Source organism: Haliotis cracherodii, unplaced genomic scaffold (genome assembly GCF_022045235.1).
Source record: "Haliotis cracherodii isolate W230 unplaced genomic scaffold, xgHalCrac1.p SCAF_5, whole genome shotgun sequence".
NCBI lineage: Eukaryota > Metazoa > Mollusca > Gastropoda > Lepetellida > Haliotidae > Haliotis > Haliotis cracherodii.
The window spans coordinates 7,967,360-7,991,905 of record NW_027266308.1 but is presented as its reverse complement, the minus strand read 5'-3'; the positions used below and the strand labels follow the sequence as shown (position 1 = coordinate 7,991,905).

The 24,546-nt window shown below is 41.7% G+C and overlaps 1 protein-coding gene and 1 pseudogene across 1 annotated transcript; one reads left to right on the top strand and one right to left on the bottom strand.

Moving 5' to 3' along the window:
* The first annotated feature begins 239 nt into the window (after positions 1-239).
* Positions 240-8,731, top strand: LOC139442511 (uncharacterized; annotated as a pseudogene).
* Positions 8,732-13,124: 4,393 nt separating this feature from the next.
* LOC139443154 (lysosomal proton-coupled steroid conjugate and bile acid symporter SLC46A3-like) lies at positions 13,125-22,794 on the bottom strand. Its single transcript, XM_071224112.1, has 7 exons — positions 22,705-22,794; positions 17,031-17,975; positions 15,712-15,945; positions 15,295-15,378; positions 14,449-14,605; positions 14,175-14,281; positions 13,125-13,476 (listed from the first exon to the last, which is right to left on the bottom strand). Exons 2-7 carry the CDS (start codon positions 17,884-17,886, stop codon positions 13,415-13,417), a joined length of 1,500 nt encoding a protein of 499 aa, XP_071080213.1. The 5' UTR covers positions 17,887-17,975; positions 22,705-22,794; the 3' UTR covers positions 13,125-13,414.
* Positions 22,795-24,546: the final 1,752 nt, after the last annotated feature.

The window sequence follows — 24,546 nt, the reverse complement described above, 5'->3', positions numbered from 1 at the left end:
TGTTTAATTAAATAGCTGAAATAATTGTAGAACATGATTCACTACGCTTTGACATCAGCAAATTTATTCAGTTTGTTCTTGGGTGTTTCGAAACCTTTCATTTAGATAATGGCATTTACTTGTGGTAAACACGTGACGCGAGCCGGACCTGGCCAGGGAATGCCCCTCGTACAGGGTTCTTGGAAAGGTAGGGTCACATCCTGCCCGCGTAGTCCGGTCTACGAATCCGGAACCACGTGATGTACCGTGTATATAAACCGGAGCGAGCCGGGTCGGCCAACCACACTTATCTCATCTCCTGGCTTATCATCTACACACTTGGAAAATTACAGGTTTGCTAAAATTTATACATCGTCTTTTTCTTGTGCACGCATCAAGCCTCATTGCGTTTATTTCTATTCATAATATTATTTTGATGACCACAGGAATAGCGTTTAAATATATTAACGCAATTAGACGTAAGTTGCGCGGCAAAGTGAAGAAACGCTTGAAACGAATATTTTTTTTAAATGATTAATATTTATTAGGGTTCATTAAAAAGGTTTTCCGAATTTTACTTAAATGTTGAGCTGCCAGTAACCATTTTGGAGACCTGTTACACAAAATCTCCACACATCGCGACCATTACTATAAATGTGGTTATAGATACTACGTACCATATACAAACATTGGTCACAAATATATGCTTTTATAAGAATTTTCCTTTTTGATGAGAAGTGAATAGGTTGGGATAGAATACAAATTGAAATGACTCTATATTCCAATACATTTAAATGGAAACGGGTGTTTAAGTTTTCAGAAAATAGTCCTTTCAAAACGAATTTAGAAATTATAATGTATTAATTTCATATGTTTAAATATTCAAAAGTGTCAATGAAACATGAAATACAGAAATGAAAGTACCAGACCTACTCTGTCATTTATGGTGTAAACATCGTGAAAAGTACAAATAGAAGCGAGTACCTGTACATTTTACATTTTGTTTTTTAATATTGTTGTTAATACTGTAAATCGTGAAATTAATGCGTCTCCGAAACAATGCGACCGTATATACTGTTTGAATTCATAGCAATAATAACAAAACGTAAGGTAATGCGTTAACACCAGCTTGGTGCTGTAAAATATCACGCCTCGGATGTTATAAGAATCACTGCGTGAATCTTATTAAGAAAATGTAATATATTGCTTGTATATTATTAAATATGTTTTACTGTTTTTACTTCAGATTGGACCAACATGCGAGGACTGTTAGGCAGTGTTCTTCTGTCACTGCTAGTTGGCCTGTCAGCGGCCCAGTCCCAGGTAGGTGGCCACAGTTGCATTGTACACAATATGTGATGACATGTCTACAATTCAGATAAAGGATATTTTTACAATGTATCCTCATGTTCTATAGTTAATGTTAGCCTGTATTTTTATCATTATAATTTTTTTTATTGAATACCATGCATGGATGTTATTTTCGTGAACGATTTATGTAGTCTTGGTATGTCCCGTGTGGACACTCTACAACGGCCCGTGTATATATTAACCGTAGTGCATCCCATTATCCGCGATAAAAGCCCAAATACCTGCACCCAACCACCGCAACGTGTAAATAAGGAAGTTATCAATGCTTTGTATTGTCTCGATTAAAATATATATATATATTTGCAGATTAAAATTACATTACGTACTGTAAAATGAAAATGACAGGTAAACCATATGAATAGCTCAGCGAATTTTATGTTGATATTATATGTACGCATGTACCGTACTCACACAAAAAAAACGTGTCTGAGAATACTTTGCATTGCATGTGTTATTTTGTGGTAACGATTTCTTCTGACCGAATTATTGGCAGATTTACAACCTATATAATTATTACTCTCGCGTCCTTGTACATAGTATACATATCTCCGATATAACGGTAAATAATTTCTATTCTATCATCAAAGAATAAAATGTGTTTAATCGGTTAAAGATTGTTGTAAAATCCTGGAAAACGATTTCTTCGGATCTGAGTATTGACAAGTCAGATTTACAACCTAAATAATAGTAATTATATTTGTATACTTGTACACGGTACACGTATCTCCGATATAACGGAAAATAATTTCTACTTGATCAAAACATGAATATTTGTGTTTAATCGGCTAGAGATTATTGTAAAAACTCGGTCAAGGAGAAGAAAAGTATTTACGCAGATCCACAGCTTTCTCGGGTATCACAACTGATGTTGATGATGATGATTATTATTATTATTATTATTATTATTATTATTATGTGAACGTACATCAAGATCAGTTGAGTGAACGTACATCAAGATCAGTTGAGCTCGTACGTTAACGTCGCGTTAGAAATTGGCTTTTCAAAGTAGCATATATAAGCAAAGATGACTTTTCATGATACCGTTCATATTTACAAATCTCATTAACCTTCTTGTTTGTAGAAACAATCCGACCAGCAAGATGGGAGTCTGGCCCTGGCAGCGCTCATTATTGGAATCATTGCATGCGTGGGAATACTCTTCCTCGGATCGGCTCTCGCTTGCTACATGAGAAGAATACAGGTGAATGTTACTACACACAGTATACTACCCTTAGCTAGAGCAGGATCCAGGAAAAGTGTGCGTGCGCATGTGCTGTTAATTCCCAATATGAATTGATGGTGGGGTGGGGTGGGGGGGGGGTGGGGGGGGTGGGGGGGGGTAGTGCTTGTCCGATCGATCCTACTTCCCAGTGACAGGTTTTCGCAATGGTTGTTGATTCTCCCTTTTATCGTCTAATTCATATTTTCTTGAAATTATCAGTCTATTCAATTCAGTTTCTAGTCTATTTCTTCTCGTAACAGGGAAAAGCTCAGTAAGGTAGGACTTCAATGCATGCATTCGCTTATAAAAAGATACAGAAACATCATCCTGTATAATTACGCAGTGCGTCCTACAAGGCAAGCGATAAGAGTGGGGCTTTCCCGGAAATACTTGTACTTCAACAAGCATGTCACCTGCCACAACAATCAACTGTGTTGTTTATTTCAGCATGACGGATATGGACAACACAGCAACTACGGAAACTCCGTGTCAGGTAGGTCATTCCCTCGCTATACCGGCAGCCGGTTACACATCCGTGTTCCCCCATATCTTACCGCGGACGGCCTTCAAGTGACGGGTGTTGCGTAACCTTTACTCAAAGGTGCAATCTTCCTCTGGCACACAACCACTTCCTGGATGTACGATCATTGAGCGTGAGTGAGTTGGGTTTAACGCCGCTTTTAACAGTATTCCAGTTATATCGCGGCGTGTCAGCTTAATGTGGGAGGAAAGCCCGAAGTGATGCAGGTCTCAGACGTTTACCCCTTCAGTGATACCACGGGTATGATGCTGACAAACCTAGAAACATAATCGGGGCGAATCGGGATTCGAACCTACAATCATAGGTTTCTGGCGTGCCCAAGGGACGCAACTCTGCACAGCGAATCGCAGCGCCTTAGACGACTGGGCCACCCGTACACCCCTACGATCATCGAGAGATAACGATAATCATGTGGGGCAGAACGAATAAATAATCGTGCAGTCTGTTTAAACATAGGGCGGTCGGGTAGGCTAGTGGTTAAAGCGTTCGCTCGTCACGCCGAAGACCAGGGTTCGATTCCCTACATGGGTACAATGTGTGAAGTCCATTTCTGGTGTCCCCCGCCGTGATATTGCTGGAATATTGCTTAAAGCGGCATAAAACCATACTCACTCACTCACTCACTCACTCACTGTCTAAACTTAAGCTTCGGTATTATGTTACAGTTTTTTTAATTAGTTGAGTTTAAAAAAAATTAATCCCACATCGCGACATAACATGACATGATAGAAAGAATTGAATGGATTTTAAGTTCCGTATCTGTGGTTTCAGATCGAATAGATTTGATGGAGAAGAATCCCCTGCCTGCAGCCGAGGCTCACCACGATGCACGGAAACAATCAGTAATTCCGGTGAGTACACTTCGTCACTTGTAGTGTTTTTATTTGTTTGTTGTTTAACGCCGCACTCAGCAATATTCCAGCTATGTGACGGCGGTCTGTAAATAATAGAGTCTGGACCAGACAATCCGGTGATTGAATCCATGAGCATTGATCAACGTAATTGGGACACAATGACATGCATCAACCGAACTTGACCACCCGATCCAGTTTGTCGCCTCTTACGACAAGCATGGTTATAGTGACTGAGTGAGTTTACGTCAGCTATATAACTGCTGTCTGTAAAAATCTGGAACATACAATCTTATTATTATGAATGTAAAGATAATAGTAGTAAAATAAGGACTATTATTTCGTGAATATATGTGACTATAGAACTATTGAAGTAATTACCTTACGTTTAATGAAATATAGTTGGCTGTGATTTTAAAGGGAGAGAGTATTTTGATTTTTACTTGATATAAATGTTAGTGCCTTAGCTGAAACCTCACTGAAGTGCAGATAAAGTTGTTATTTATTCTCGTTCGTTCATTGCTTACTTGATTGTATTATTTAGATACTTAAGGTAATATACATTAAGAATTTAAATTCAATAGTCTATACATGCTACTGAAAAACTTTAAGGATAATCCGATCCTTTCATATTACTTTAGTTAATCTGTCATGCCATGCCAGATAAACTATAGTAATATGAAAGAATTGGGGCTTCTTTACTTTTTTTTTAGATGTATACAACACCCATATATGTAGGAACACCGCAAAAAACGGTCTACATGGCAAGTGTGTAGGTGAAATCTTGTGTAGGTTGTATTCTGTTCAAACGAAAAAATGCCAATTCAAGTGTTTTGTGTATTCCGTGATGTTATAAAGTCCCGCTGATCTGGACAAATGTCAATAATACCAGTATTTGATCTGTGTGCGTTTGTTTCCAGTGTGAGGAAGCCAACTGGTGTCTTGGTGTAGGAACCCTACGTCAGATATCGCTCTCCCTCCTCCACGACATGCTGCTCAACCTGTACAACATCCACATCAAACTCGAATGCCGAACGACACAGAAGTTCCAGTCTGACCGCGAACTGGCCATGACCACAGCCGCCGACAATGAGACAGTCAGTAAACAACTTGGACAGACACTTCAACTCATCTTCCCCAACGACACTTCTAAAGCGGAAACCTTTCAGGCTATAGGCGAGAAGATCCTCAAGGATAACACAGTGAGGCAACTTCTGGACTCCACCTTCCGAATCTGCCGCGTCTGCATGGGCATCGTCCGTGAGTGGGAGGCCGAGAGGGAGCCTTTTGTTGGCGTCCTGCCGACGGAAGGAGCAGGCTACATAAACTTCAGCGTCGTTGATGACGTCAACAAGGTAAAGCTCACATGGGACGAGCACAAGTTTGAGAAAGACTTCATGAATACAATGTGCAAGCTGGCTCAAGCGTTGCGAGATGAACGTCGTCAACCCACCCCGGTGGAGTACCTTGCCTTCCAGTTGGCGTACCATTGTCTGGCTAAAGGAAAACAGGTCACCCTAAAGCCGCACAGGTCACTTGGCTCGCCAGGCTTCCGTCCCCACACACAGACATACATGTCTCTCACCGACCCCGGCGAAGGCCATGTGTTGGGCACCACCCGCTTCAACGAGTGGATGCAGGGCGCTATCATCCACGTGGAACACCTCGAGAGACCGAAACATCTCCCAAGGAAGAATATCGAGTCGTACAGAATATCTTCTCTCTTCAACTTCTCCAAAGTGCGTCTGCACGTTGGCCAGGCTGCTCCCACCACCTACTTCGTCGGCAGAGCCATGAAAGACTCATCATCAGGCAAGTTTGAAGAGGATTTCCTTAAAGTGGTTCACATGACGTCCGCTACCATATCTGCCGCCTTCTACCAAGGCGGAGCAGAGTGCAAGGTGGCCATGGAGGGACTGACAACAAGCCAGGCCCTGCGTTACATGAAAGCTCTGAAGGCCCAGGTCAACCGGGATCGCTTCAACCAATATCTGTCAGCTGCATGGAATCTGAACCAGGTCATCGTGGACGACTTTGAACGGGAAGAAGCGATTGAACTCAAGACCAGGAAAGAAATTGCCCTGAGAGCTATTGAGATTACTTCACTTGGGGGCTTTGATAAGGTAACGCTGGACGGGGCAAGTGACACCTACCCATCCAAATGTATCATGTACCAGATGGGATTTGAAGAGGCTCTCGCCTTCAACCATGAGGCTCACATGCGAGGTCTGGTCACATACTTCTCCGCCGGCTTCAAGTTCGACGAAATCAAACACGCCGTGTTTGCCGGAGTGGACGGTATCGGCATCGGGGGAGCTCAGGTGTTGAGGTACATGGACAGTGAAAGCGGCATGCACGGGCCTTACACGGAGGAGAACATCCCGCGGATCCTGCAGAGCAGAGACGATGCTGCCAAGTCTGTCCGCGGAAGAGGAGTGCACCTCCTGGTCAGACTGGACACCATGTTCTTCGAGGGAACAATATCTAGTGTGGAGAATGGCATGAGGGAGCAACTATTCAACGCTCTGCTCCAGCAGAGAGAAGAGGAAATCAAATCCGTGGTTACAAAGCTGGACTATATCATGAACATCCCATGTGAATTTGGTCTCCCACTTGCCGGGCAAGCTAAACGGCTGACTGTGGCTGAGACCCCACTCCTCAAAGAATGCGCAGAGTCAACGTACGAGTGGGCCTTGTTCATCTCCAGACTGCGGACGCAGGTCGGAAAGATGGATGAGGCTGCTCTGGTGGAGGAGTATGAAGGGGAGCCGTGGCACACATACAGAAAGAAGTACAGAGACAATCTTCAGAGGGAGCTTCTGAGGGGTTATACCAGGCAGGTGTCGTTCCAAGTGCAGTACAAGACGACAATGTGAAGTACTATGCGTTCAAAGCGTGACCTGTGATCTCCAATGTTCATGTCCTAGAGACAAGACAGCAACGAAGCAGTGATGAGTCCTGTGTAACCTAACGCATTGATGGCTCATACCCAAAGGCTGCCACTGTCATCTGTCACATACTTTCTAAGCAAATCTCAAATATTTCACTCAGGGTGAACAAAGCATGTTTGACGACACATGTTCTACGATACAGTATAGGCGTGGACAGGTCTCGTTCTGCGGGGCCGTCCTACACGAAGCACCCTCAAGGACAACCGTTTTAAGCATGATCAAAACCAAGGATGTGTTTTGCAAGGGATCAGACAGTGATCATTCTGAATCGTGACGTACTACTTCTAATATTAATTCTAAATTTGCACGAATCTAAAAGGCATTTGCAATGAGAATAATGTATCGTACCTCAAGTTCAAAAGCAGTTTTGGTAATCACTAATGGTCCCCACAATACACAGCTGAGAACCATGTTTCAACGTGAGAAAAAATAATGACGCTCTCCTAACATATTTCATACTTCGGATGACCCCCTCCTCATTTTCTTGTACATTTCTTTTATGACCCTCCCCTAGAGACTGTCACATTTTTGTGACCCTCCCTGATTCCTCCTCTCCTCCTCACCGCTACACAATGTAGCGGTGTTTGTATCGTTCATTTTGTATCTACGATTAAGCCAACATAGAGACGGTCATATCCCAGGGGGTGTGGTAACCAGATGCGTATACACAGATGCGTTATGGCTTTGTCAAGGCATTTTGAATGGGAAATGAAGTGAGAAATAAGAAAATGGAGTTATGTCCCTTAGTGTGTCGTCTGCTCAGCTAATTTCACCATTTGTCACCACTCGCCCTTTTCCGTAACCTGCAGCTATTCGGCTTGTCCCGGAATAACACGAATTGGTCACGAATGCTAATTTCCCGTGACAGTGTCTTCAAATAAGGTGAAACTATATTGCATTCAGTTGCGAATAGATGCATTTTACAATTTGATGGCATGGCATATGATATTATTATAAGGTAGTTTTTATATCATACACTTGGGTTGGGACGAGTCCAAATTTACTACCCGGGTACCCGCCCTCCTATTACCCTACCCTACCTGGGTACCCACTCTAGGTCTCAAGAGATGTCTCAAGAGATGTCTCAAAATCTCCGATTGGGAACTTTTTTAGCATAGTCCTGAAAAAACGTATTTAGATACATGTATTAAACAATCTGGTCTTGCATACACTGAAGTTGACTTAAGTTATATCTTTATTTAACCATATGAAAAGTTAGAAGGAATGGGTGCCTAGTCAGAAAGAAAAGCGAACATTAATGACTTGTAGTGTAACCATAGAGTTCCAGATAATTTTAGTCATTAGACAATATATCACGTGACTAACCACGGGTCCGGGTAGTCCTGTGGGTAGCCTGGTCCTACTCAGTACCCACCCGACCCGGGTACCCGAGTTACCCGTCCCAGCCCTATCATAAACCATATCAACCCTCAACACCCAGATGAGCCCTCTGGACTTGGGTTGATACGGGGTATATGAAAACTGCCATATATTAAAAAAACATTATATTAAATGACTTCTACAACCTTGCAATATCTATCAATTATCTATATATGTTCTATTATTGTGAATTGTACAAATGTGATCACAGAATAATTCTGAGAATTAACTGCAGTGCAGTTTTGTTTGTTTAATTGCTGTTGTACATAGTGTGATGTTTCATTATCAAGTGAATGTTTCTATTATTTGTTGACTGTAAACATTATTGAATGGATGATGATGATGATGATGATGATGATGATGAAAGAGTTTTGGTCTGAAACTTTGTTTTGTTTACTTGCAGCGTTCATATCATCCAAGTTTGTACAGACTTAAAAATAAAAAAAAATTTATAACAGATAAAGATATTTTTTGGTTATTTTTGTTCCAGCAAGGTAAAATCTTCATACATTTGCAGATACAACATACAGATTTAAGAAACACAATGACTTCCTAGAGAGAAGGGAATTGTAATGCACATGTTATGCCTTAAATTTAACGTTTAAGGAAAGGTAACACATGTTACTGTGTTTGTTGTTTAATGCCGCACTCAGCCAAATTCCAGCAATATGATGGCAGTATATGAATAATTGAGTCAGATAATCCAGTTATTGACACCATGAGCATCGATCTACGCATATGGGATACAATGACATGCATCAACCAAGTCAGTGAGATTGTGCACCCCATCCAGTTGCCTCTTATGACAAGTTTGGGCTGCTGAAGACCAATTCTAACCCGGATCTTCACAGGTTAAGACATGTCACTACTAATGGTTAACAGGTCTTCGGATAAAAAATACGACAATGAAATGTCAAAAGAATTTTATTTCAGCCGTATGGCATAAAACATTCTGGTAAGAGGTAAAATAAAAGGCAAGTTAATGAACATGTTCACTCACACCATCTGGTACAATTTGATAAAACGGACAGCACCATATATTTACGATATCAAAACCTATTTCAGGTAACACTGTATGTGGAAGTTCTGGTCAATTATGATAGTGGTGTGTGTGGCCGGTGGGATCGGTTTTAGCACTGTATCATGTTTAGCTGCCACCTCCCCCACTCCTCCCAGCCAATTTTCATGTCCCCTGCCGAGATATATGCAACATTTTCATGACACCTCATCTTCCTCATCATCCAACTATTAAAATCCCATCTTCCCGAGGCAAGGGAGTTAACTGACTCCAAAAGTCCAGTTACCACCCTTGACTAACTAGGCTAGAATTTCCAGGCTCAATGGTAGCGCTATTACGAATTATGTCCCTTCTATGTCCCAACTCTTGACCAGTCAGATTACATTTCACTTGCCTTTGCTTTAAACACAACTCGCAGTTCCCAGTCAAGATGATCTGATCGATAATCAAGATCAATATTGTAATAAAACTGGTCCTACCCAGCAAAGTGCATCAAATCACTTGAGCACCTTGATTAAAAACATGAAAAGTCTTGCAAAATATCTGTTCGTGGTTGGTGGTACACGTTTTGCAAATATAGCAGTCGAAACGAAATCTGCATATTGAAATTCATGTTGTTTATGAACTGGATGTCTAATTTTAACATGATTTTGATTGGACTATGCATAGACTCGTTAGTTCAGGCCAAATGTATCTCCATAATTACAGGCTAGTTCGGCAAGGATGGAAACTGGACTTTCAAAGTCTCAATGTCACTCTGTTAAAAATATAGGTTCGACTTTTCTTGGGTTAACCCGTAGAGGAGTTATTCCCTGAGAAAGCCGGGGTAAGCGGGCATTACAGCTTAAGTGTTCCCGGGTATGAGGGTATTCATGCTTAAGTATACCTGGAAAAGTGGGCATTCCAGCTTAAGTATGCCCAGGTAAGCGGGCATTCAAGCTTAAATATGCCCGGGTAAGCGGGCATTCCAGCTTAAGTGTTCCCGGGTATGAGGGTATTCATGCTTAAGTATACCTGGAAAAGTGGGCATTCTAGCTTAAGTATGCCCAGGTAAGCGGGCATTCAAGCTTAAATATGCCCGGGTAAGCGGGCATTCCAGCTTAAGTATACCCAGCTAAGTGGGCATTCCAGCTTAAGTATACCCGGGTAAGCAGGCATTCCAGCTTAAGTATACACAGGTAAACGGGCATTACAGCTTAAGCATGCCCGGATAAGCGAGCATTCCAGCTTAAGTGTGTCCGGGTAAGTGGGTATTCCAGCTTAAGTATACCTGGGTAAGTGGGTATTCCAGCTTAAGTTTACCCAGCTAAGCGGGCATTCCAGCTTAAGTATACACAGGTAAACGGGCATTACAGCTTAAGCATGCCCGGGTAAGCGGGCATTCCAGCTTAAGTATACCTGGGTAAGCGGGTATTCCAGCTTAAATATGCCCGGGTAAGCGGGCATTCCAGCTTAAGCATGCCCGGGTAAGCGGGCATTCCAGCTTAAGTGTTCCCGGGTATGAGGGTATTCCAGCTTAAGTATACCTGGAAAAGTGGGCATTCCAGCTTAAGTATGCCCAGGTAAGCGGGCATTCAAGCTTAAATATGCCCGGGTAAGCGGGCATTCCAGCTTAAGTATACCCAGCTAAGCGGGCATTCCAGCTTAAGTTTACCTGGCTAAGCGGGCATTCCAGCTTAAGCATGCCCGGGTAAGCGGGCAGTCCAGCTTATGTATACCCGGGTAAGCGGGCATTACAGCTTAAGTGTGCCTGGGTAAGTGGGCATTACAGCTTAAGTGTGCCCGGGTAAGTGGGTATTCCAGCTTAAGTATACCTGGGTAAGTGGGTATTCCAGCTTAAGTATGCCCGGGTAAGCGGGCATTCCGTGAAATTTAACGTTTTATAAATTTGCCTCTTGATGTGAACACAATTGTCTTTGATGATTGGTTAAAAGTGAGAAATTTGTATCCATCTAGTCAAGGCTGCATGTGGGGGGCACGGTTGGCCCAGTCGTCTAAGGCTCCGCGGTTCGCTGTGCAGAGTTGCGTCCCTTGGGCACACGAGAAACCCATGATTGAGGTTTCGAATCACAGTTCACCCCGATTATGTTTCTAGGTTTGTCAGCAGCATACCCGCGCTCGTGGGTTTCACCAAGTGGTAAACGTTTGAGACCTGTGTCATTTCGGGCTTTCCTCCCACATTAAGCTGACACGCCGTGATATAACTGAAATAATGTTAAAAGCGGCGTTAAACCTAACTCACTCACTCACTCAAGGCTGCATGTGTTTTTTCTCTCGCACGCTTAGATCGAATTCCTTTTATACTGCAATACACTGTATTGTTTCACTATAAGGTATGTCAATGTCTTCTCATTTTTCCAGGAATTTCTTGCATTTAGACGGTTTATATCTATAACTTAACTCCCTTGCTTCCGGAAGATGATGACAGGCCTCCCCTATAATAAATGACCACTCCCTACATATTGTTCAAATCTATAATTTCTCGCCCCCTCTCTAGTTGTTATAGACTGACTGCAATGAATAAAATATATACAGCACCATACAAAGTTTATTTTACATTTTAATACAAACGATGTATTAAAGTTCACCAATAAAAATACATTTTTGTCAAAGTCTTCATATTTGAAACACGACATAGCTGAAAATTTTACAGCCAACCACCATAACAATAAAAATCGTCATCTTTTGAAAAGTTAAAAAGTTTGATACAACATATTACGAAATCTTTTTTAAGACCTCCTGCCATGCAAGCGAGAATGAAACAAGCTGCTTCGAAAGCCATGTGGAATACAGACTAAATAACATTACTGAATACTGTAGTAAGTGTCGAAAAGAAGTTAATCATATTAAACACAAAATGCTTCCAGGCAAAGAATGGAAATAAGGTAATTCATACCGTTTGTAGACCATCAACTCTTTGGATTAAAATACTCACATGGTAGGCAGGCATGCGACATACTTCTGACTTTAGACTTACCACTGCCCAGGGCGGTGGGGTAGCCTAGTAGTTAAAGCGTTCGCTCGTCACGCTGAAGACCCGGGTTCAATTCTCCACATGGGTACCATGTGTTAAGCCTATTTCTGGAGTCCCCCCCTGATAAAAAAGTGGCATAAAAACCAAACTCACTCATTACCATTGCCCAGAAGTATTCCCCCTTTGTAACCACTATGACTGCATCCGACTAAAAACATGACAAAAATATAAATCATTGTGTGAGAACCCAGGCCACAGAACCCATGTGTGAAACCAGTTCATATGGAGAATTGAACTCCACCCTTCATGATCAAAAGAGACAGCTTGCAATTACTAGGCGAGCCCACTGCTCTACTGTAGGAATTGAAAAGGGGTTAACTGCATACTGACTAAAGCCAACCAATCCTTGTTTCATCCCCAAAATGCCGAGCATCAGGCAGGGTAACAACAAGTACAATGTTTCTATGTCATTTGGTATGACACGGTAGACACTTGCCCTCCTTCAGACAAGCTGTTGCACATCATGTGAGATGGACCCAGAGTTTACAGGAATGAAGGTACCACTGCATGTAACCAATAATCAATTCATTCATTCAGTTAAGAGGAATAAACACATGTGACTGAATGACCTATGAGAAATGTAGAGAGGAAACCAGTGGTCTATAGCATGAGCAACATCCGATATTGTTGGTGTATGATCATGACAGACAACAAATTGGATACTCTCTTCTATAAGTCAGGTGCTCTCTTCTGTAAGTTAGATATTCTCTTCTGTAAGTTAGGTACTCTCTTCTGTAAGTCAGGTGCCCTCTTCTGTAAGTTAGATATTCTCTTCTGTAAGTTAGGTATTCTCTTCTGTAAATTAGGTATTCTCTTCTGTAAGTCAGGTACTCTCTTCTGTAAGTTTGGTATTCTCTTCTGTAAGTTAGGTACTCTCTTCTGTAAGTTAGGTACTCTCTTCTGTAAGTTAGGTACTCTCTTCTGTAAGTTAGGTATTCTCTTCTGTAAGTTAGGTACTCTCTTCTGTAAGTTAGGTACTCTCTTCTGTGACTAGTGGTACTAGGGGCACATTCCTGGAAGTGTATGGAATGTCAGGTGCTTCTCACACAGGACACCGCCCCGTTGACCTAGATCTGATCGGGCCCTCCCGTCACTTGGCTTGTCTTCACTCCATCCTCCCCCAAGTCCTCTGAAACCAAACCCAGCATAGGATCAGTTGCAAAAACTCAACATGATGATAAAGAATGAACTTCAATAATTTTGTGTGTTAATGGACATGTAAACATAAAAATGTCATGCATACTGTGTTCTTCCAAGGATTTACACAAAGATTGTGCACACGTTTTTATTTTAATCATTCCATTTATGCAAAAACAGATTGAAGGCAATTTTTAGAAAAAAAATGTCAGCAAAAAATTTACAGACAAGAAAATGAATCGGGGCAATGTTCAGTGCAATGATGCAACTCAAGCCTCGTCCAGTCTATTATCTGGAAAAAATAGTCTGCTTGTGGGCTAATTGTTGTTCAGTTGATCATGTTTAGGATCACGATCCCACCACTCCAAAATATCGTCACAAGTCTTGTTGATCTATTGATACTGTCAGGGCTAAATTAACATTTAACATGGATACCCTACTCAGACACAGTATACTGACTCCGAGCCAACCAGTCCTTGTTTTAGCCCCTTAATGCCGAGCACCTGACAAGTACCATCTCTTAATGTCTTTTAGTATGACACGGCTGGGGATCGAACCCAAGGACCTTCAACTCTCAGGGCAGACAATCTGTCACAAGAGGGGGACAACTTTGATATAGGCTAGTGGACACTCTTGCATCACTGAGATAACTGTCTGTGACTGCCTCATCTGTGTGTAGAGTACACCTACCGACAGTGACACAACTGTTACTCTGTCTGTTTACACTGTCTGTGTCTGTCTGATCCTCTAGCAGAGTATTGTAGTCATTTAAGCTTCGTTGATCAAGATGAAGCCATCTGAAATAAATGAATTTGAAATATATTCAACATGTAAATTTGGGGATGTTTGGTTCACGTTCATGTTCATGTTCATCTCAACATTGTTGCAAAAATGGTAAAGATCATTATAGCACTTTTATGCGCCCTCTTAAAAGAGGGCTTTAGTAAGTTTGTTTATCACTCACAGCATGATAGCAGCAGCAATAACACACAGACCAGCGGCCAGCAGGAAGCTGAATCCTGGGAAGAAAGCAAGGGATGCTGGGTAGAGCTGATTGAAGAGGAGGGATGCCAGCAAGCTTGCAACGCTCTCCACCGCAGCAACCAGCCCAAACAGTCTTCCTGGCAACAGGAAGATGAACATTTTTAACAAGTATAATTATCTTCATTTGGTTTGTGTGACAAAACTGCACACTGGCCTAAATCTTACCCTGTTCAGTCTAGCTACCTATATCACATAAAAAAATGCTTTTCTACGCTGTTTAGTTTAACAACATCAGATGTAATCTAAGCCTTACTGGGTTGGTGGGGTAGTCCAGTGGTTAAAGCGTTCACTCGTCACACCAAAAGTTTTCGATTCCCCATTTTGGTGCAATGTTTGAAGCCCATTTCAGATGTTCCCCGTTGTGATATTGCTGGAATATTGCTAAAAGCGGCATAGACCCACACTCACTCTAAATCTTACTCTGTTCAATCCAACTTACTACATAGGATGAGGTCTAACTCATACCCTGTTCAGTTTGACTTACTACATCAGATGAGGACTAAGTCTTACCCTGTCCAGTCTGACTTACTTCATCAGATGAGGACTAAGTATTACCCTGTTCAGTCTGTCTTACTTCATCAGATGTGGTCTACGTCTTAGCTTGTTCAGTCTTATACTTCATCAGATGTGGTCTACGTCTTACCCTGTTCAGACTGACTTACTACATCAGATGTGGTCTACGTCTTACCCTGTTCAGACTGACTTACTACATCAGATGAGGTCTACGTCTTAGCCTGTTCAGTTCTCTGTTTGATTTGAGCCTTACCCTGTTCTCCTTTGCTGACCATACTGGACATCAGTGACCGAACAACAGCTGCTGGAAAGCCTTGAAACATGGCAAATATTACCACTGAAACAAAGAGCAATCATTGCGGATTCATCTGAAGGGACATGGTGTCAAATAGTTAGTGGGAAACGTTCTACAGGTCAAATAACGCCTCGTCAACAGAAGCTGAACAAACATGTGATAGATTATTCATGAATAAACTTTTGAATGAGGAACATGTCATTGTTTACATTGCATGGGTTCCTGTTTATTTAGAGGTCAAGACAATAAAATGATTTGTAAAGTAAATTGCTGGCAAAAATGTTCAGAATCAATTTAAGCCCAAACTAGAACACACGTAACTGATAGTGATTAAGGATGAAACAGATGAACAACAGACAAGTTCAGTCACGTTACCTAGAAATGTCAGCCATGTCTGTGTACTGAATCCGATCATCACCAGACCGATTATCTTGGACGCCAGGCCCCATAGTCCTATAGTGGTGTCTCTCATCTTCCTGCACAGAGGCAGAACTGTGACCAGGGTAAGACTGCGAGTGAAGTTCTCCAGGCCCTTATAGTAACCAAACGTTGTCTGTGACCAGCTGAGAGGTGCTCGCCTTGTGTACAGGAGAAGGACGTCAATTTCACCTGTCAAATATCAGGGATTACGCCATCAACAATGATCCTTATCACCGAGGTTGACATGTTTTTGTTTGTTTTTGAATGCTGCATTCAGCAATATTCCAACTATATGACGGCGGTCTGTAAATAATCTGGACCAGACAATAATGAGCATCGATCCACGCAATTGGGACATTATAACATGCATCAACCAAGTCAGGGAGCCTGACCACCTGATCCCGTTAGTTTACAGCAAGCATTGGTTGCTGACGGCCTATTCTACCCCGGATCTTCACGGGTCGAGGTTGACATGTCATGTTATATTGGTAACATACTGTCACACAAATTTTTTGTCCCCGTGGAGGAATCGGGGTTAGGGCTGGTCCTAAGAGGAGATTTACTGGATCAGGCGAACAGGATTGCTCACTTGGTTGATTGCGTATCGTTGCTCATAATATCAATCACTGGACTGTTTGGTCCAGACTTGATTATCTACAGGCAACTGTCATATTGCTATGTGTGGTTTTAAGCAACAAAACAAAGAAGTTTTTACTTTAGTGTCACAAAAAAGCAAATAGATGAAAGGAACTGCATGAAGATGTCATGTCACAAAAACAAGAAACAGCTTTCTTTGCTCATTATGTCTAAAATGTACAGAAACAAACAAGAAGGCAGAAAGATTGGGCAAGCCACAATAACTTCAAAACTTGATGTCTCCAACTGTCACACACGTGTCATAACATATGGAATATTCATTGAAATTGGCAATATAATCCGTAAGTAGTACCCTGTACACTTGTTAATTCAAAGTAGTAGGACTACTTCAGTAATAGACATCTGTCAATCACTGGATTGTCTGGTCCAGACTCGATTATTTACAGACCGCTGTCATATAGCTGGAATATTGCTGAGTGTGTCGTTAAACAAAAAACAAACCAAACAAAACATGCGACATGTGCTAGTAGTAATGTTTCAGCTTTGGACAAAAACAAAAGCCCATTATCATAATCTGCATGTTTCATCTACACATGTGAGTGTTTCATGGCTCCAATACAGCCTCTTTGAATTAGATGAAGTTCTAAGTTTGGCGAAATCCAGAAAAACCTACTTACATGATGTTCCGATAACAAGGATGATGAAGATGATGAGCACTAAGAAGATGTAGACATTTCTCTTCCCTTGCCTCTTCTTCATCACACACCGACCAGACTCCTTGATGGAAGACAAACACCAGTATGTGCAGATACCTTCACCCTCGGGTCTTGTCGTGTTGGCTGTAATGTTCTCCAGACGTAGGAGAGCGTATAACAGTCCTAAGAAGGAGCTTCCACTTATGAACGCGAAGACGAATACGAAGCTTGTATTGTCGAGCATGACTCCTGATACAAAGACCCCAACTGTTGCAGCAAAGAATGTCATGGACTCCAGGATCCCTATTCGCACAGTTTTATTGGTGGGATCAGCAATGTGTGTCACGTAGCTGTAAACGGACATCAGCAGGGCAGGGAATCCCCCTGACAAACCATTCACTACAGCACCAATCAAGACATACTCCACTTTACTTGAAGGGTAAATGGACAGGAGTAAGTTAACAATGGAAGACAATGTTGCTCCCAAACTGGGTAAAATCACAGGTAGTTTCCGACCCACTTTGTCACCCCAGGATCCAAGAAGAAACAGAACAATCAAACATGACGGAACAAGTTCCACGACATTTTTCTTCAAAATCCAGTAGGACGTTTGTGACTGGACATAATCCTCGTCTGTTTTGTGGTCATCTTGGAACGTCTTGTTCTGGAGACTAGTACAGAAAGTCTCGTTGTAGCTGTCAGTGCAGATCTTGTTGTACACAAAGGCCTGGAAGGTTGGGTATGTCAGAAAGGATCCGATCATGTAAAGAAACAAAACTGGTTCAACTGTTATGAGGTTCAGATCAAACTGCCGTCTGCCACATCTAATAACGGCCATTTTGAAGATGTAAGTGAGTCAAAGATCCAATTCAGTGTCAATGATGTAAAGACTTTGCGACCACTTCATGAATTCTAAGCAAACCATATCTGAAAGACAAATAATTTTATTCAATAGCATTTCAACCAATTCTCCATAGGTCACTTCAAACAACATCTTGTTTGTTTGTTGTTTTACGCCGCACTCAGCAATATTCCAGCTATATGACGGCTGTCTGTAAATAATCGGGTCTGGACCAGACAATCCAGTGATTGACATCATAAGCATCCCTCCACGCAGTTGAGATACGATAACATGCATGAACCAAGTCAGCGAGCCTGACCACCCGATCCCGTTAGTCACCTCTTACAACAAGCATAGTCGCCTTTTACGGCAAGCATGGGCAGCTGAAGACCTATTATACCCCGGATCTTCATGGGCCCATTTAAAACAACAGAAATGTGTATCAATGACTTGTCATCACTAACATCTACTTCTCAAAAGAATCTGTCATGCCCTCTGTTGACAGGGGAATACGTAGCAGGGCTGGACTAAGAATATTCCCACAGATGCTGACAGGGTTAATCTGTCTAATCGTATGGACATGGGGTCAGACTTTGGACCACAAGAACACAAAGTGTGGCCCCACATCTACATGAGCACATAGATACCTACTTTGCCCTTAGACCCCCACAATAGATCCTTGTGAGAATTCGTCATGTAAATGATCACTACTGTATAGACAAAGAGCAAAACTATCTGTTCCAAGTCAATAAGCAAAGCAGGTAAACCTATGTACCGTATTCAACGTAAAAAGTGCCCAGGGCGCTCTCAATATTGGAAATAGGGGGCTCTTATTAGAATATTATTTTGGTGAAAAAAAACAGAGTTGAAAGATAAATTTTGTGGTTTATGCTGACAGCCTGAAATGTTTATGTACGAGATATATTTTTCCAGAATTTAATTGCCCATAATTAAGGATTCATATAACACAAGAGTGAGTATTATACGCGAATAAATAAGTCTTTTGGACATTGATCAATTGGAAGGGTGCTAATTGGGATTGTTCACAAGCCAATATATTAGCAAATATCGCTGTGTCGAATATGGTATATATATATATATATATATATATATATATTTGAATATAAGAATAGATGAGCTTTCTTGTGGCAAGTTTTGTTTCACTGTGCTATTAATAACAGGTATGCCTAGAGGTAGGGCAAATAATTGTTGTTTATCTTGTCTTGCAGTCACTGTGACAGGTGGTTTAGCTTGGCCTACGAAAGTGGGAGGCTAGGGGACCCCAAATAATTAAATTTACGGGTCCTTGGAGGCAATTTGAGGGTCCTGTAAAGTCAGACCTGTCAACCCTCCTGCATTGTGCGGGAGACTCCCGCAATTTGATGAAATCTCCTAGTCTCCCGCATGATGGACTATTTCTCCCGGAAAACAGAATTCTTCATTATCCATTGTCCCGTGAGTCAAAACAATGAACGGGACATTTGTGTCCCGATCTGTCCGGTAGGCTCCCGGATTAGCGACCCTTATCACAGCCACCCGCAGGGGGACCCAGATGGGCCTTTGTCCAGTAATCAACTGGTAATTAAATTCATATGGTGAACGATTGAACAATGTAAACTGTTAAGAAAACTAGGATAGTCCAAACAGGTGCCTGAAGGGTTGAACTTGAAATGAAAAATCAGCCAAGTTTCATCACTTCATGAAATGAACTTTTGTCTTCATGTTCTTAGCGTGTTTATTCTTCCTATAATTTAAGAACTTAGATACATATGGCTGGTCCATTTATACATGACTTTATTGGTTATCAGATTTGTCAGAAACTTTGTTAAAACATCAACATACCTCAAAGTTACATCATTGAACTCTTGGAAATGAAAACCTGCATCGTAACGAAGCCTGACAACTGGTCGGATTGAACATGTCGTCAACTGGTCAAGTTACCGATTGTGAAATTTCAATATCTGTTAGCGTTTATCTGAGATGATCTTTGAACGAAAGTTATATGGGTAGATTGTGCTGGGTTTATTTTTGGAGGAGGAAAATGCAAACGGAAATTAAGCAAGCTGTACGTATAAGAAACTTATTGATTATTTATTGTTTCAAAATATTTGGTTTTCTTTGTAACATTATTAAAAATAAAAGTTGGAAATTATCTTATCTTCATTATTTTAAAAATCTCCCCTTTTGGAGGCAAATCTCCCCCTTTTTGAAGTCAAATCTCCCACATTGTCATGATGAGGGGTTGACAGGTCTGTGTAAAGTAATGAAATGGTGTAGTGTACTGTGTTTAGATAATTACTTCAGAGCCTGGCATGAATCCATGATCATGTAGGCAGAGGTCATGCTTGATGGATGAAATACCACTTTTTTTACAGACACCCATAACTGCTTTTGATATGCTGCAGGTATGATGAAAAATATTGCGCATCCCTTGTATTTTTAGTCTGCGTCCATTCGCTACATTTGTGCGTAATGGACACAAATTCATGCGTTGCGTAAAGCCCTGCTGTGATGGGCCTACACAGTCACATCCTTAATTATGGTAATACTGACAGACAGAACATGTCTACCAAGACAGCAGCTACATTCCATCACCTCATTCCAGCCTAGTTCGTGATATATTGTATACCACAGTGGGTGTAAGACTGCTTTCCAGTTACGTATTCCCCTCATTCCAACCTAGTTTGTGCCACCTGCACACTCTGATAGTGGGTGTAACTTGTGATTTTGAGAGAGCTACATCATCCCTAGAACCAAGGAGTGATCGATAAGGTCAAGTGACCAAAGGTAGAAGGGTAAAGTACCCGGAACCTAAGGTTACAGTAACCCTGCAATATATTGTACACCACGGTGGGTGTAAGACTGCTTTCCAGTTACGTATTCCCCTCATTCCAGCCTAGTTTGTGACACGTTGATACTCTGACAGTAGGTGTAACTCTGCGATATATTGTATACCACGGTGGGTGTAAGAGTGTGTCAAAATTATTAATATGTACTATAGGTGGGTGTTAATTACCCTGCGATATCACATGTACATATTCTGAACATCTTCCACAAGTGACAGTCACAACGACTCCCACTGACAACACATAATATGACAGTAGCAATGATTTGAATACTGTAAAACAGGAATTTGATGCGACATGAAAATAATGTGAGCTCTTGATTTTAGACATAAATGCGCATTTTAAAAATGCGAGTGCCCATACCCTTTCCCAACATTAATGCGCTGGATTTATGTTCTGTGTTATTTTAATTAATGTAACCTACGCAAATAAAAGCCTTACCTGAAAATGCTTTGTTTGTTTCAAATGACGTTTTGAGCAGGAACTGTGAGTAGACAGAGATAAATAAAATACCTGTGCACACTAAATCCCCTGTCCATGTTTTTTCAGTGTGAGATTCCTTCCTTATTTTAACATTATTTAAGCTAATTGCCCGTATGTTTGATGGCCAAGTGTGAGAATGGTTTCCTTGCAGCTATCATTGTGTTAGTGTTGTTTTAGTTGACAGTAGGTTGGTACTAGTATATACGTTCGGCCCTTTGATGAAAAGAAGTAGAAAACGGATCAGTGTATCAAATCTTCGATCAGGTGACAATCCTCAAACTCCTGTTCACCTGCGGATTAGTGTTTTTTACCCTGCATTGTAATGCATACCTTGGTGGGCCTCAATTACTCTGCATTACAGTGTATATACCAAGGTTCATGTTTATTACCCTGCATCATAATGAATACCTTGGTGGGTGTTAACTACCCTGTTTTATACTGTTTGTTTGTTGTTTAATGCCGCACTTAGCAATATTCCAGCTATATGATGGCGGTCTGTAAATAACCAAGTATGGACCAGACAATCCAGTGATTGATGTTATGAGCATCAATCCATGCAATTCGGATACAACGACATGCATAAGTCAGTGAGCCTGACACCTGATCCTGTTCGTCGCCTCTTACGACGAGCATAGTCGCCTTTTCTGGCAAGCATGAGTTGCGAAGACCAATCTACCCCAGCTTTTCCTTGCATTATAATGTGTACCTTGTCTGGTGTTAATTATCTTGCCTAATTATGCATATCTATGTTGGAGTTAATTACCCTGTATTATAATGTATACCTTGGTGGGAGTTAAATTACCCAGCCATATAATAGGCCATATAATACATATCTTAGACTCGTGAGATCGAACAGCTACAATTTTTCCACTGACAACACATGGTATCCATGTATGCTTCGATATTCAATATGTCACACTTATTACATGACCAAAACGGGATCAGGTGATCAGGCTTGCTGACTCGGTTGATGCATGTCATCTGTCCCAATTGCGTGGATCGATGCTCATGATATCAATCACTGGATTGTCTGGTCTAGACTAAACTAATTACAGCTCGCTGTCACATAGCTGGAATAATGCTGAGTGCGGTGTTAAACAACAAACCCACCAACCAACCACCCCCACCCCCCCCCCCCCCCACCCCCAATCACCACCAAAAGAGAAGATTTTTGGAGGATCACACTTTCTGCCAAGCTGGATGGATGCCATCATTACAACAACCTGCAAATGACTGAAATCGCGATGTGCACACATTAATGCCACGTATAATCATTCCTAGAATGATGACACTCAGAATGCATTTTCTGTAACTCGGTCTTGGCTATCAGAACGTGTTCAACTGCACTCATACTTACCACTGCACTGTGCAGCGACAATGCCCTGTCCTGCACTTATTGTCAGAAGTAGGTGATGTCAGTTAGATCTGTGTCCGCGATGCAGTCACATGTATATCGTGGTCAGCAAAAACAAAGATGAGAGCTTACCTCCACGCCACGCTCCCGTGTGGTGGATTCGGCCTGACTAGCGTTCAGCTTAATTAATCAAATTCTCGTGGACATTTTGTTGTGACTCACCTCAGCTCCGTACAGGGAGGGAGGTGAGGCCAAGTGTTGTGTGGAGCTTCTACCTGAACGTGTTCAGGTGAGGTGAAATGGGGTTTAACGTCGCGTCCAAGATTATTGCACTTATATACCGACGTGCATGCACGTGTGTGTGTGTGGCTGCTTGTACTAGTCCGGGCTGATGCCGATTTATAGTGCTAGCACACTGAGATACCCTGCCGCAGTTTAACATGAATACCCCACTCGGACACAGTATACTGACTCCGAGCCGACCAGTCCTTGTTTTAACCCCTTAATGCCGAGCGCCAGACAGGGCAACAACAAGTACCATCTTTTAACGTCTTTTGGTATGACGCGGTCGGAGATCGAACCCCGGACATTCCACTCTCCGGGCGGACGCTCTACCACTGGACCACGGAGGCTGTTCAACGTGTAGAACTTACATGATATATGTTTTGGGGACAAACGTATTTTGTCTATGACAACCAAACGGTGCTACCAAGTGCCCATTACATAGTATACTAGACGTATTGTGTAGACAATATAACCGACCTAAAAAAGGTTGACTTGTACAGCGGGTGGATATTTTTACTTACATGCACGTATTGGCAACATGACAGTCCGAATTCCGAATCCCTAATCTATTATTTTTTTTATACCTTATCAAGTATAACAAAGTTTGCAATGAATACAGATAACTGTGTGGAATCAAGAAGGACCAGTTTGCACAATGTAAAAGGAGTGACCTAGAAAATGCAGCGGCGGAAGACTCTAAACGTTTCACAAAGCGTGTGTCTGGACGACCGCAACGACCCAACCCTATTGATATACAAGACTGGGGGGATTATTTCTCGTCGCTGAATTCTGAACCAATGGGTATTCAGGATAATGGGTGGAGGACAAAGTGACATGTCCAGGTTATGTGTAAGAACTAACAATTGGCATATCAGAATCCCCAATCACCAGATCCGACCTTTTTGAAAGCATCAGCGCCAAGAAACATAATAAATCAGCTGGCCTTGACGACATCTACGGAAGCCATTGTTCAAACATGGTTTGAGTGCTAAAATGGGTAAAATGTTACAATCCATGTACAGTAATGTAAAGGCTTGTGTTCGTTCAAACAACAGAGTATATGGTATATTTGTTGCTTCATTGGTGTGAGGGGCGGTCGGGTAGCCTAGTGGTTAAAGCGTTCGCTCGTCACGCCGACAACCCGGGTTCGATTCCCGACAAGGGTACAATGTGTGAAGCCCATTTCCGGTGTCCCCCGCCGTGATATTGCTGGAATATTGCTAAAAGCGGCGTAAAGCCATACTCACTCACTCACTCATTGGTGTGAGGCAAGGATGTATGCTTTGTCCCTTTTTGTTTCAGTTTTTTTATAAACGAATTGGTTACTGAAATGGAACAAAATTGTCCTTTAGGTGTTCAGTTACAACCGGAATTTATTTATATTTTTCTTCTTCTGTTTTGCGGAAGACCTTATTGTGTTTGGTAATACTGTCAACAACGTACAAAAGGTGTTCATGGCCCTGTTAATTAGAATGCATTCCTTGAAACCACACTCGCCTCACTTTACTTCATGCCATTGATATGTTTCATCAGAAATGGCATTCAGATATTTACGAAAATACTTATCACCAGTTCAGGTCATTGCTTGAACCAGAATCTTATTTCTCAAACTTACGTACAGGATTTTTCGTAACATCATTATTCGTTTTAGACTTGGCATGAATTATCTAAAAATTAACACGGGGAATA

Excerpts from the sequence above, each read along its gene's own strand:
- LOC139443154 (XM_071224112.1), bottom strand. The coding sequence starts at position 17,886 with ATGGCCGTTATTAGATGTGGCAGACGGCAGTTTGATCTGAACCTCATA. Across the intron at positions 15,946-17,030 it reads CCTTGTTATCGGAACATCAT|GTGAAATTGACGTCCTTCTC; the intron begins GTAAGTAGGTTT and ends GATATTTGACAG. Across the intron at positions 14,282-14,448 it reads ATTGCTGCTGCTATCATGCT|ATGGCTTCATCTTGATCAAC; the intron begins GTGAGTGATAAA and ends CATTTATTTCAG.